Consider the following 14,505-nt stretch of genomic DNA (forward strand, 5'->3'; position numbering starts at 1 on the left):
AGGATCTTAGCACTTAACAAGGGAAGAAGTACACTTCAGAGAGGCTAGTAGAAATATACTTTCCTGGAGGTTGGTCAATCCAGGTAAGAGGAAGTAATGGTGAGGGAGAAAACTGCCCTCTTCTACTTGACCCGTGTGGTACAACAGAGAACAATGGGTCCAGCATGAAAAGGGAGAAAAGCTAAAGAATGGATAGGTAATTCCCAGGAGACTATATTCAAGGACTGAGTTAGCAATAAACCTGTAGCCACAGACGTCTATAAATACATACTCACAAAGTATCTGTGATACAGTGGACTCTCACACAGCTCTCATTTATTCTCCATTATTAGACCTGGATGAAAGGCTTTTTTTTTTTTTTTAGGAAAAAGTGAAATGTATCTTCCTACTCAAGATTCCTTGTAACTGCATTGCTGGGGGGTGATGTAGAGAGGCCTGAATCTTGCCACATTCCGTGGTAGTAGTTGCAGCAGCTTGCTGCTGCTTTTATATAGCACTCAGCCTAGATCACCACACCTAATTAGATTTCCAGAAATACTAAGACATCTTGATTTCAAAAGTTGAAAGTGGGGCTTGTCATAAACATGCCTATTAGACTGTGAGCTCTTAGAGGGCAGGGACTCTCTTTTGCTTCCTTTTGGATCCCCAAGAGCTTAGCACAATGGGTGGCATATAGTAAGCCTTAATAAATGTTTATTTATTCAAGAGACTTATTAATTGTCCTAGCTTAGGGTGGGCTCAGACACATTTCACTGCTGTGGTTCCCATTTAGAACAGCTAAAGCTGCTTTTGAAGGATTGGCCCTCCTTCTACGGGTTAATGTCTTTTTCTTTTCTTTTCTTTTCTTTTCTTTCTTTCTTTCTTTCTTTCTTTCTCTCTTTCTTTCTCTCTTTCTTTCTTTTTTTCTTTCTTCCTTTCTTTTTGTTGTTTTCAATCTTAATAGTTTTTTCCCCAGTTACATGTAAAGATAGTTTTCAATATTTGTCTTCATAAGATTTTGAGTTCCAAATTTTTCTCCTTCCTTCCCTTCCCTCCCCCTCCCCAAGACAGAAAGCAATCTGATATAGGTTATATATGTACAATCACATTAGACATATTGGGTTAATGTCTTTTTCAGAGGCACTACAGATTTCACAGAGAAAGAGAGTGTGAAAGGAAAAGTGTGGAGGGAGGTGAAGCTTGGAGGGCCAGATCTGAGTCTAGAAGCTTCTAGAAGGGAAACAGGACCAAGAGTAAATGCCACCAGCTTCATTCCACAGTGAGACTTGGGTTCATAGATGCTGATTATCATTTTTCTTTTACAGATCACTTTTAAGAAAGACCACTTAGAGACATGTCTCCTTTCTCTGGGTTGTGATGTGATGGCCAGAGAACGCAGCAACTTCGAGTCTTATTCCATGTTTTATGAAAATTTGTTGCAGCAGGCCCATCAGATGCTCTACCAGAAGGAACAAGTATATTCATGGGAGTGGAAGGGCCAAGTCTTGGGAAGAGGCTTGAAGAAGGGTACCCCATATTAGCTTGAAAAAGTCAAGAAATCTGAGTGACTGTTCTCTAGGGAAATGACTAGGGCCGAACCCCACTTCTGTACTGCTTCTATGTGGATCTGTTTTCTATAAATCCTGGGGTTCTTAGCTGCACAGTCAATACCGCTTACCATTAATACCAGGGTCACTTGGAGTGGACTCATAGGAAAATGTACAGCATGTCAAAAGAAAGTACTGGATTGTAAGAATAGCAGAAGTGAGAGGTAGAATTGTTATCCCTGCCTGACATCAGAAAGTACAGAACACCTCAGATAACTGCCCACATTCTTCTGAACTGGGGTCAGAAGTCTTGGGATAAAGTCCCAGTTGAGCTGCTTAATCCCTATGATCACCTCTTAGGTCACTCCCAGCTGCAGACCTAAGATCCTATGAACTTTGGTATTGCTCTACTCTTAAGGTTCATGCTCTGAAACCTCTTATGGTTGTTTTTTTTCCCCAGTGTTTTTCAGTCGTGTCTGACTCTTCATGACCCCATTTGGGGTTTTCTTGGCAAAGATGCTGGAGGACTTTGCCATCTCCTTCTCTAGTTTGTTTTACAGAGGAGGAAGCTAAGGCAAACAGGGTGAAGTGACTTGTCCAGGGTCATACAGCTAGTAAGTGTCTGAGGCTGAATTTGAACTCATGAAGATGTCTTTCTAATTCCAAGCCCAGTGCTCTATCCATTAGGCCACCTAGCTACCCTCTTATAAATGAAACTGACTTATAATAGTGGAGTTCTAGGAAAGCTCACTTTACCTCAAACAGAAATATGTTCCAAAAAGCATCACAAGATGCCAGTAAAATTTTAATATTCTCTCAAGAAAAATAAATAATTAGGAAAGTGACTCTATAACAGAAAAAAACATTCAGATGAATGACTTTTGCTTTGCCTTCCATATTGGATGATCATGTTTGTTCCCCTCCACATGGAAAGGACTCTTGGAAATGATCTTTTGTGCTGGGTCAGGCTAAAGACCTTTGCACAGTGTCTTGGGCTCTTTGAATCAGCCATAATGAATGAAAAGGTGACCTGCTTTGTTTGTTTCAATTCCATTCAACAAGCACTTACTGAGTGGTCACTATAGGTTAAGCATTATCGGTTAGGCTCCCTCAAGGAGCTTACATTTTCCTGAGGTTCCTTGTAGTTAGTGAAGCTTATGGGAAGGACCTGTTTGGTATAATGATAAGAGAATAGAACTGGGAGTTAGGAGACATGAGTTCTAGTCCTAGCTCAGCTGCTAACTAGCTGTGGAGCCTTGGTTATTTGATTTTCTTTCTCTGAGCCTCAGGTTAGGTTCATAGGCTTAGAGATTTGAAGGTGGAAGAGGCCTTTGGAGTCATTAGGCAACTAGCGGGCAACTAGATGGCACAGTGCAGATAGAGAGTCCTGGACTTGGAGTCAGGAAGACCTTAGTTTAAATCGAGCCTCAGATACTAGCTTTGTGACCCTGGGTGATTCATTCAGCCTCAGTTTGCCTCGGTTTCTTCATCTCTAGAATAAGGATAATATTAGTGTCTCCCTCCCAGGGTTATTGTAAAAATACAATGAGTAATATTTGTACAGTGCTTTTTAAACCTTAAAGTATTAGGCAAGTGCTAGTACTTAAGGTTGGCCCTTAAGAACAACTCTTATGTTTTACAGCTTCTTCCTCTTAAAGATGGTTGCACTCAGTGACCTTTGAGGCCCCTTCTTTTTTTTTTTGGTGAGGCAATTGCGGTTAAGTGACTTGCCCACTGTCACACAGCTAGTAAGTGTCAAGTGTCTGAGGCCGGATTTGAACTCAGGTCCTCCTGAATCCAGCCACCCCTTTGAGGCCCCTTCCAAACCTTACATTCTTGCTCTGATGTTTTACTTTGTTATTGTTTGGTTTCCAGGAACTAAATGCTGTAAGAACAGGTCAAAGTCCTCCTGAAGAAAATATTCATCAGGTTGGTTAGTTGCCACTCACTTAACTCCATTTCTCCCATTCTCTTCTCTTTGGGTTGTCCTGTAATGGGGTTTTTTTTGAGTAGGGTTGCACCACTTTGCACTGTAGACTCCCCAGTGACCACCAGAAAATGATGCAATAGCATCCGGTAACTCAGAAATTTTGTAGAAATGCTCACAGCAGGTCATATTTTGCTTCTGCAAGTGACGTTGATGGGAGGCCACTGAAAGCAGGCTTCCTAACCACGTAGGTTAGTGTACATTTGACCCGAGGAGTTGAAAAACAATTTAGGGATGCATAGACTAAAAAAGAAAGACAAAGTCACAGCTACTATTTTACAAGAGTGAAAACAAATCACTGAAGATTTGGCATCTTACACAACTGGAAATTCTCCCTGCTCATTCAAGGTTCAAAAGATGGTTTTCATTATGCTATTTAGTCTCAGGTCTCTGGTTTCTGTGGTTCACAAAACAGCTCTGTGTAAACTCTTCAGTAACTGCTATAGGGCATTTCTAAGCTGTCATCCATTCTTGAAATGTCCTGTGCTAGGTAGCAGGGTTCGTGCAGGACATGATCTTGGAAATCACTGCTCTCAGAGCCAGACTCACGGATCTAGAAGGTGAGAGTCTCAACCTCAAGGAAAAGATAAGAAAAGAAGTCCAAGAGGAATATGAAGCATTAGTTCGAGCCTTATTTACAACCTGTTTGCACATCAAAGTAGGTATCCTAGATCCTAGATAATTTTTTAGTGGTTTCCTTGTGTCAGTGGAACCCCAGGTATAGTTAGTGCCCAAATTATCTACAGTGAGAGGTTCTAAACAAATAGGATTTTAGGCCTAATAACACACTATCCCCTAAATCTGTTTGCCAGAGAGAAAGAGAGAGAGAATCAACAATACTATTTCTTATAATGAGCCTTTTTGTTTTAAAACACAGAAGTCCCTTTCTTTAGATCAATAAGTATTTATTAAGCACCTACTTTGGGCTGGGCAGTGGGCATAAAAATATCCCCCAAAATTATGTTTTGTGGGGTGTTTTTTTAATGCTTTTTGCACTACCAATCTGCTATGAAGGGGTGGGCCACTCTGCTATCTGATTGCTAAGGGGGCCAATGTATGCTGGCCTCAGTCTAGTCTAGCACAATCGGTCCACAGAAGTACTTTTGAATGGGTCAGACTCCAGCATGTGAACAAAGCCTACCTTCAAGTTAAATGGCCAGTCTTGCAGACTCAAAATACCAGGCAACCTTCAGTAGTCATAAGCAGCCTTCTCAACTGATTCTTCTGAACCAGGGAGGCACCATTTGCCAAAAGGAAATTGCAGTGGTTCAGTGGAAAGAGCCCTTGATGCAGTCAGTATTAGGGGACTTGAATCCTCACTGTCACTTATTCTCTATTTAACATTAGGCACTTCTGATTCTGGGTTCTCTCTTCTGCAAAATGAAGGGGTTTGATTAGACAGTCTTTAAGGTCCTTGCCAACTCAGCCTAAATCTGATAAATTCCAAAGCTCCAAGCTCTCTGGCTCCTGCAAGACCATACAAAATACAATTATGCCTTTTGGATGAAATCATTGTTTAAAGTTCAGTCTAGGGAAGGCTAGATCCCCATCCTACCCCACCCCCAAATCCCCAACTGCAACACATTATTAACCACTCTTTGCTCGGCAGGAGAAATTGGATGAGCATCAGTTTAAAATGAGACAGAGAGTGTGCGATCTCATCAGTGAAGTGAGAAAAGAAGGGGTTGACAGTATGATTGATTTAAAGAAAAAGATGGGCTTCCGCAAAGTTGTTAATGGATCGAAAGAAAACTTAGTCCAAGTAAGTGATTTCATTTAGTGCCAAGGATCCAAATATTTCAGCCTAGTGGCTGTCTCTGCAGCTCACCCAGTTTGTCCCACTTGGATTTCTTTCCCCTGCATTTCCTCCAAAAGCATGGATGGCACTGCTTGTTTACTCGGCCCTCTGTCTTGAACGCATGACTGCGACGGTCCTCTTGGGGAAGGTCCGTGTCTGCTACTGAAAAGTCAGTCTTGACTTTTCCTGAAAGTAAATAGGGATCCTATCCCTTCATTTGCAGGAGCAGCTTCAAGCCTTACAGGAGGAAAACAGTCGCCTGGAGGAGCTGGTGTGCAAAGTGAAGACCATAAGCCACTGGAAACTCAGTGTACAGCAGCAGCAGCTCCAGAGACAGCTGAGAAATGCAGAGAAGGTGAGCAAAAAGCTTAAAAAATATACAGCCCATGAGGCATTAACTGACTTTTTGGTTCACAACTGCCATAGGTATTGTGCTACCTACCCAACATAGGCAAAGCTTCTCTCTGGAGAAATCAGTAGTCTTGGTGAAGGACATCTGATGGCTGCAAAAGTGATCTGCTGGCCTCGAATCATGGAGGGAAGGAACTTGACATCATCTTGGGAGAAATGGGAAAGGAACAATAGGCAGCACATAATAGAGAAGACTGGAGAGTTAGCCAATAGAGTGTGAAGAGGATGAATGGAAATGATAAGAAAAGAAGAAATTCATGGAGAGATTGTAGCAGTGGTTTAGCGGGTTACTTGTTCAAAAAGTTGTCAACACGTGCATACCTTCTCAAGTGGCTTCATATGTGTCCTTTTATGTAGAAAGTAAAATTACAAAAAATAAAAAACAAAAAAAACCCCAAACCCTAACTTCTATAAGACACTGAATTTGAAACAAAAATGGATAGTGACTTGGGGGTATTTCCATTTACTATTTTGACACATTTCTCATTGATCCTTATCTGCCTCATTATTCACACACTCTGGAAACAGGTTCTGAGAGTAAATCTTGAGAACTGCGGACATGAGTCAGTTTTAGAGACCCACCAAGAGACAAAGATTAAGTAAGTTGTGAAAAATAAAAATACTGAAGTGAAATTTCCTTACTATCTGTTTGGTGATTCATAGGAAGCTACACAAAGTAAAAAAAAATATTTGCGAATCAAGATATTGGCAGAACACAAGAGTATTTTACTACAACAACAATTACTGACTTTAAGGAAAGCTCTGGCCAGATCTCAAGCAGGAAATTTGAAGATGGAGAAGCAGCTTGACAAGCAGGTACCTGGACCTCTGTCTCCTCATCTATAAAATTGGGGGGGGGGGGTTTTGAGTAAGTGACTTCTAAGGTATCTTCCAATTCTGACATTTTAGGATACTTATGATTTATCCAGAAAGCATCCCACCAAATCAACTAGAACCACACAGTATACTAAGGTTCTCTAACAACACGATCAATGACAGCATTAGGCATTAGCGATACAGCTCGAAGGAGGAATACCCAGCTCCTCTCGTTCCTTCATCCCTTTCCTTTTCTACTTCTGACCCAGAGAGGACTTATGGGTGCAAGGTACTTGTCCCTTGCTCCAACTATTTGGCCAGAAAGTATTAATGTACAGAGATCTTCCTTCCCTTCCACTTCCCACCTTCTGCTCCCCCACTAAAAAAAAAAAAAAAAGCCCAGGGAAGGAATAATAAACAAGATTGAAAACAAGCTTAGAGAGAGCGTTCTGTCTGAGAAGTGATTCTATCCATCCTAGGCATGAAGCTGAGTGGGATAAGATAAGGAGTTGGGTAACTTTATGGCCCCTTCATTCAGTGCCTTGTAGAACGGTTTCAGTATTTTCTTTCAAGTGACAAGTAGAATAGTGGAAAGAATGATGCCCTTTAAGTCAGGAGCCCTAGACCCAAATCCCTGCTCTGACACCTACTAGCCTTGTGACTTTGAGAAAGTCACTTGACCTTTGAATCACAGTTTACTTCTCTGTCAAACAATGATACTATAACTTACAGGCCTATGTCACAGTGTCATTGTGAGGAAAATACTTTGTAAACCTTAAAAGTGTTTATATATATATGAGCTAGTGAATGTTAAAAACAAAACAAACAAAAACCCTTCTGCTACACTAGGCATACTTGAAAAACACAGCCAAAGAGAAGTAGCCATTTTTTTTGTGTCTGACATTTTGGATATCCTTTTAAACTATGGGAATTGAGTTGACTATATATGGTACTTAAGCATTGCCAGTGACAAAATTTTGCAGAGGTAGATTTTCCCTCTTTTTCTTAGTATAAGAACAAGAACATGACTTACCCAAAGTTCTTAAGAGACTCAGAAGCAGAGCCAAGATTAGCACTCCCTGTCCTTTATGCTATCTTTCTCTAAGAACAGTGAGTGCATCATCCTGATTTCCATAAAATCCTGCATTCTTTGTGTTATCTGTGATTGAGTTTCTTAGCCATTTTCTGCACTTTTCAGGTCAGCCAAACTAGCATTCTTTCTGTTCTTCACACAAGACATTCCACTTCCCGTTTCTGTATTTTTGCACGTACCCCATACCTACATACTTCTCAAAACCCCACATGTCCTCTGACATGCTCTTCTCCTCCAACTCTCAGAATCTCAAGTTTCCTCCAAAGTGCAGCTCAAAAATTACCTTGCGTTTACTGTGTATATTTTTATTTTTGCTCTTATATGTCTACATGTTGTCTCCAACTGTTCCATTTGGTTTTTTATTCCCCCATACCTATCACAATGCCTGATATATGCCTAATAAATGGTTGTTAATTGATGACTGAAAATGGAAGCATTATTCATTATAGAGTGTAAGCTCTAATTTCACCTACATAGAGCTGTAGATTCTGGAATTTTAAAGGTAGGTTTGATGCTATTAAATCCTACATATTTGCTATTCTAGTGTCTGATTGATGGGCAGCTAGGTGGTGAAATGGATAGAGTGCCTGGCCTGAAGTCAGGAAGATTCTTCTTTCTGAATTCAAATCTGGTCTCACAAGCTTCCCAGCTGTGTGACCCTTGGCAAGTCATTTAACCATGTTTGCCTCAGTTTCCTCCGTAAAATGAGCTGGAAAAGGAAATGGCAAACCATTCCAGTATCTTTGCTAAGAAAACCCCAACAACAACAAAAAACAAACAAAAACAACCACCAAAAAAACCCAAAAGGGGATATGGAAAGTCAGACACAGCTGAAATGACCAAACAGGTGTTTTATTTGCCGTGACATACTTTTTGCTTTATTTTTCATAACATTCTTATTCAGAGCCAATATTACTGAATGACAAAATTAATAATTGTGTTGCCCTCCTCATAATGTCTGAATGAAATGACAAGACCAGAGAAAGGTACAATTTGTGAACTGGAAAGATAAAATTCCTTCACCGTACACCTTGCATTTTGAGTGCAACAGTGTATCCTTATTCAGCGGCCAACATAAAAATGCAGGCATGCACCAGCTCTGGGTTCTCTGCTGAGTTGGCAAAGGTTACTATTTTTACAGCCATTTTCAATCATGCTTTGTGTTTCCCTGATTTAGAAACAGATGTTGAAAGAATTTGAATACAAAATGACCCATGAAACTCTAAATAGGCAGAAGTTGGATGTAATGAAAACATCCAGAATGGAGAAACTCTTGGAAGACATGGAGAAGAAAGAACAAAGGCTCTGTCTTCTAACAGAGGAAGCAGAAAGGTCTTCTAAGATGGGCCAACTCCAACAAAAGAAAATTAAGAAAGAAATGCAACAGGTAACCTCCAATCAGAGGAGAGGACCACTAAAAAGAGCCTGAAGGTGTATGATCAAGAGCATTTTTCTTTGCTCTTTGGACTTTTCTCATAACCCTCTTTTGCTTCTGGACACATTAAATGATTAAAAAAAAGATTTCATAGGAGCCTTTGATCGTGGGTCTAGAGCTGAAAGGGCTGGCCTTCAAAGAGCATCTAGTTCAACTCACTTGGTTCTGTAGATGAAGAAATTGAGGTCAAATAGCATCAGAGGCAAGATATAAACCCAGGTCCTATAACCCCTGAATCACAATAAGTAGTTTTGGAGATCCCATAAAAGTATAGAACATATAGAGGCAAAAAGAAAAGAAAAGGCAGCAGGGGTGCAGTGGGGAGAAGAGAATTGTGATATCCTTGTGCAAAACGCATTGTGCCCCAAAAAGCTCACAGATCTTATAAATCTGGGGTCTAAAAGGATCATTGTTCTTGAGAAATTAAGGGGTTAGTTAGACTAGATAATTAAACAGACATGGGGAGTTTTTGAGAGATTTGTCCAAGATCACACTAATTGGTGACAAAACAAGGAGGAGTAGGATATGATAGAAGACCATAGGTATAAATTTATGGGGAACCTATAGGGAGACCAAAGAGTTTAAGCTGACAAGGAAATAAGAAGTGAGAGACCATAAAAGGAAAAGCACAATAAAGTGAAATTAGTAGCCGTGATTTTAAAGCATCCATGAAAATAATCGGAAGGAAAATAGTGCTAAAGACAAGAAATCATCAAGATATAGAAATAAAGATAGTGAATTTTAGGAATAAAACTAATGAACAGTTAGAAAGAAAAAGTCTTTAAAAAGAGGTATCCCCAAATAGGAGGCAATAGATCATTGATAAAAATTGTATGAGGGGGCAGCTAGGTGGCGCAGTGGATAAAGCACTGGCCCTGGAGTCAGGAAAACCTGAGTTCAAATCCAGCCTCAGACACTTGACAAACTTACTAGCTGTGTGACCCTAGGCAAGTCACTTAACCCCACCTGGCTCACCAAAAATAAATAAATAAATAAAATTTGTATGAAGAAAAAAATAGAATTTTCTTGTTTGCTTTATTAAAACTAAGATATTGGGGCAGCTAGATAGTGCAGTGGATAAAGCACCGGCCCTGGATTCAGGAGTACCTGAGTTCAAATCCAACCTCAGACACTTAACACTTACTAGCTGTGTGACCCTGGGCAAGTCACTTAACCCAAATTGCCTCACCAAAAAAAAACCAAAAACCTAAGATATTATGAGAGTAAATATTAATAAGAAAACTTAAGAACCAGATCTTCAAAGTCTTTGTTATAAGTTGAACTACAGAATCCTAAGAGGGAGAGTGATGACAATTTCAAAGCTTTCTCTAGTTTATATTGACACAGATTATTTAGATAGCAAAATAGATAAACTTTTCTCAATGGGTACAATCAAAAGGGGAATTTTTAATAAGAATTCCCAGCTTTCAACCCACTTTTTCAACCCACTTTTCTAATATAGGCACAAATTACAATAGATACAAACATTCCATTAATTCACTCAAAGACCATTTATTAACTGTCCAATCATGGCACACTTGAAATGGAGAGCTGATCTCAGAGTCAGGAAAACCTGAATTCAAAGACCACCTCTGGGTGACTCCCCTAATCTCTCAGCGATTTAATGTTTGTTGAACCAAATTACTTCTGGGGTTAGCTGCAAACCTTGCCCGTGAGATAGTTTGTGATGATGGAAGAACACTTAGCATATCTATAAATACACAGCTCACCTTACTGCATGTACCTAAATGAGATCATGCTGGGATTGGATGGAGTGTCTTATTTAGGCAGGTAAATTCAGTGGAGTCTTAAGGAAGGTAGGAACAAAAATAGGGCAAGTTATTCTGCCTGTGTACAAGTGTTTGAGCAAGACTACAGGTGGAAAAAGGCAACATGAGCCTGTGGTTCATTCAGCCAGGGCATGGGCTGCATGAAAATGGCAGAAGAAATATTCCCAGATAATTCTGGCAACAGAACCCACTGAGTCGTGATTAAAAAAAAAAGACATCAAACTCTATGGCCTATGTCCACAGGATGCCTTCCTCTTGGGTACAGCTATATTTTGTTAATGCTATTCAGTCTGTCATTGTCCAGAAATGACAAAAGCTGGAATAGAACCAGAAATTTAAAATACCTATAAGCCATTTCAAATAATGCCTCACAAAAATGGAAGGAGCAATAGGATTTTTTGATACTACCAAGTTTCCAAAAGGACTTTGAATATGGGGTAAGGGGAAGAGTTGCTAGCTTGTTTGGTCAGTCTGGGAAGGATATAGTAAGGTGATGATCTCTTTCCAGTCCTTAACCCCTTCTCTGTCAGGGAGACTCACACTTAGCAGCTCCATACAAGGAAAAGCAACTGAAGCTATAAAGGCAACGCTATGGTTTACACCAGGTAAAAAAGTAGATGAAGTTAAAAGGACAGGGAAGGATGGTGTTGTTAGTAATCAGTTTGGAGCTGCAGCAGAGTGCAGAGTCCTTGACCATAATTTCCTTTGATTTTATATATTAAATGAAAACTTGCATTGTTGAAAAAAAAGGGCTTCTTTGTTTCTCTGGACAAGTCTCTTCAAGAGATGCATCAAGTTCCTCATAATGAATGTAAAATTGTAAACCTAAACCCTGGAATCTAGTAGGGAAAAGGTAAACCATTTTTTTCCAAGGACAAGTATTACTTATTTTCATTAACGTTTTCATTTATTTCTCACCCTCATTACTACATCCATTGGCATCAGAATTGTTTGCTTAATGTAGTTAAACAGGGAAGGGAATAACATAAGAACATTTTACCAGAATATTTGGCATAAATGTATCCTTTAGGTAACCTAATGCTCCACTTATTCTGGAGAAAAAGCCATTAACTTGTCATGGTCCTTTCAATCCTATGACTATGAATGGTCAAGCTGGGTACCCAGGACTTCCCACTACAGTGCCAGGCACATAACAGAAATCGCTAAACATTTTCTGATGGTGACTGTCTCTAGTAGTTCAAGCATTTTTGAGGCACAACTAAAAAAAAATCCCAACCCCATCTTCTCTGCAGTCAAATAGCCAATTGCAACCACAGAAATGAGCAGATACCAGTGGTTTTATCCATTCCATTGTATCTACTCCAACTGTGGCATACCTATCCCAACCACTGCATTATAAGGACATTCCACTGCTCCTCTTCATGCCCATGAGAACTTACTCACTGAAAGGCCTAGGTGTGGATTCCAGTCCAAATAGTTTTCATGAACACTTGCTTACTAGCTAAATGAAAACTGTGAAGTGAAAAAATGTAGTCCTGTGAACCTTATTTCCCATAAAACATATATTTACGTGGTTTATCTCATCTTATTAGATAAGAAGTCAGCTTGCCCAAGAACAAAGTCTAAAGTTGGATGCGTTCCATCGTGTGGATGAACTGCAGAGTCAACTTTATGATATAGAAAGCATATCAACCCAAATAAACTCACTGGGAGGTAAGAAATAGCATTTTTTCCTCTACCAGAAAAACCTGACTTTGAGATTCTAAAGTAAAGGGAGTTAACTATCTGAGCAGGAAATCTAGCATATAGCTTTCCCATTATACAACACACTTGGGTTTTTGTTTTTGGTTGAGGTTCCTTCACCCAGGTTTGGCGCCAATATTGTGTAAAATAGCATTTAAAGAAGATTTGGTTTTATAAAATCAAATTTGCATCCTTGGCAGGTTGGAATTGAAATGAATGTCTAGCTCTACTGAGGGACTAAACCAATCAGATTAATGGAAGGTTGCTTTCCAAATCCATTAAGATTCTTGAATTTAAGAACACAGAATTATAGATCTAGAACTGTAAGGTACCTCAGAGAATATCTGGGGGGAAAATCCTCTTATTTTACAGATGAAGAAAATGAAGTTCAGGGAGATGATATGCCAGCCATGTCAAAACAATAGGCAAAATGACAATTATAACACTTTTAGGGGCTATCCAAAAAAGTAGGCAAATGTATGTTAGTAACACTGCTAGGGAATACACATTGGACAGAACACTGCTGGGCAGTCCAGGGATCTGGTCGGTCTAGTTCTGTGTGACCTCAGACAAATCACTTAAACCCTTAGGTCCTGTTACTTCATTCATACAATAGGGTGGAAGGGGTGTCCTAGAGAATCTGTTAAAGTCTCTTCCTAATTCTGTGACCTCTCTGACCCTCAATTACCCCACCTATAACAATGAAAAGATTATAATACTAAATGATTTCTAAGCACTAATATTTTGTGACTATGAATATGCTAGATAAATGTACTAAACATATGCCTATTTTAAAGACAAATATAGAACATTGGTGAGGCATCATGGTCTAAGTGGCTAGGAAAGCTGAACATGGCAAGAGGAAGACCTGAGTTCAAGTCCAGCCTTTGACACATGGGCCTTACCTTCTTAGTGCCAGAGTTACCTCACAAGACTATAAATTGTAGAACAGTTGATGATCTATATTGGTAGAAGGAATTCCCTCAGTAACAGCTCCCCTACATATATGAAATCAGACACTCACCACTGTCCCTCCCTCAAAACAGAAAGCTCAGGTTCAGTTTTACTTCTGGATGTTATATAAATATGCACTTAGGGCTTTATCTATGTACATTTTCACTTCTTAAAACCTACTATGGGATCATTCAGTGAAGAGTTAAGAGGGACAGAAAGAAAATAAGAAATTCTAATCTCTCTTTCTATAATTTCCAGTAGCACTTGGGGATTGAAAGGAATTCACCCATGGAGTAATTTTGCTTTGAGGCCTTAAGGGTGCTTGAGGAAAAAGCTGGTTAGAGACCACGGATCTGACTTGTGCCTGAGTATCTATCTGAATGTCTGGGGTAATAGTAGCCTTTTGATCTGCCAGGTATTCTTTGAAAAATATGGACAAAACCAGTTACATGTCTATAGGAGAATGTGCCACTTGGTCCACATAGGTTGGGAGAGAGAAGACTTAACCACCATGTGGCCCTTCAAGAGCAAACAGCTGAGGAAGTTGAAAAACATTATCTGTAAAACAAACTTAGGGGATAAAAATGAGATAGAAATAATAGGTGGTTATTTTCAATTGAATCCAAACACTGACACAACCTTTGCTTTTACCTCTTCCCAAAAGGACGGAAAAGCTGTTAATTCCTTTCTAATTTGTCTTTAGTGCCTTTCCCATGGTACATTCAGGTCCTGGTTCCCCCTCCCCCTCCAGGAGTCATCATCACTGCTAACAGCCAGGACAAAAAGGGACCGTTACCAGCTGTCTGAGCACTGCATCACTCTTAGACCTTCCCTTTCCCCAGCACCTGCCTCTGTTGTCTTCTTTTTTTCTTACTTCCATACCAACCATAGCTCTTAGTGCTGTTTTCTGTCAATTGACACAACCTGGTCTATTTAATGGAGCAAGAGTTAGTTAACACCTGTCCTTTATAAGAGCCTTATCATGAAAAAA

General features: G+C 39.8%; 1 protein-coding gene across 1 annotated transcript in view; it reads left to right on the plus strand.

Annotated features, from left to right (window-relative positions):
* LOC122753467 overlaps positions 1-14,505 on the plus strand; it is a 204,839-nt gene that overhangs the window by 183,889 nt on the left and 6,445 nt on the right. Inside the window, exons 38-45 of the mRNA XM_044000859.1 lie at positions 1,305-1,454; positions 3,402-3,455; positions 4,004-4,171; positions 5,123-5,275; positions 5,535-5,666; positions 6,386-6,538; positions 8,809-9,018; positions 12,410-12,530. Of these exons, the coding sequence (XP_043856794.1) occupies positions 1,305-1,454; positions 3,402-3,455; positions 4,004-4,171; positions 5,123-5,275; positions 5,535-5,666; positions 6,386-6,538; positions 8,809-9,018; positions 12,410-12,530 (1,141 nt within the window). The remainder of the gene's footprint in view (positions 1-1,304; positions 1,455-3,401; positions 3,456-4,003; positions 4,172-5,122; positions 5,276-5,534; positions 5,667-6,385; positions 6,539-8,808; positions 9,019-12,409; positions 12,531-14,505) is intronic.

Source organism: Dromiciops gliroides, chromosome 4 (genome assembly GCF_019393635.1).
Source record: "Dromiciops gliroides isolate mDroGli1 chromosome 4, mDroGli1.pri, whole genome shotgun sequence".
Lineage (NCBI taxonomy): Eukaryota > Metazoa > Chordata > Mammalia > Microbiotheria > Microbiotheriidae > Dromiciops > Dromiciops gliroides.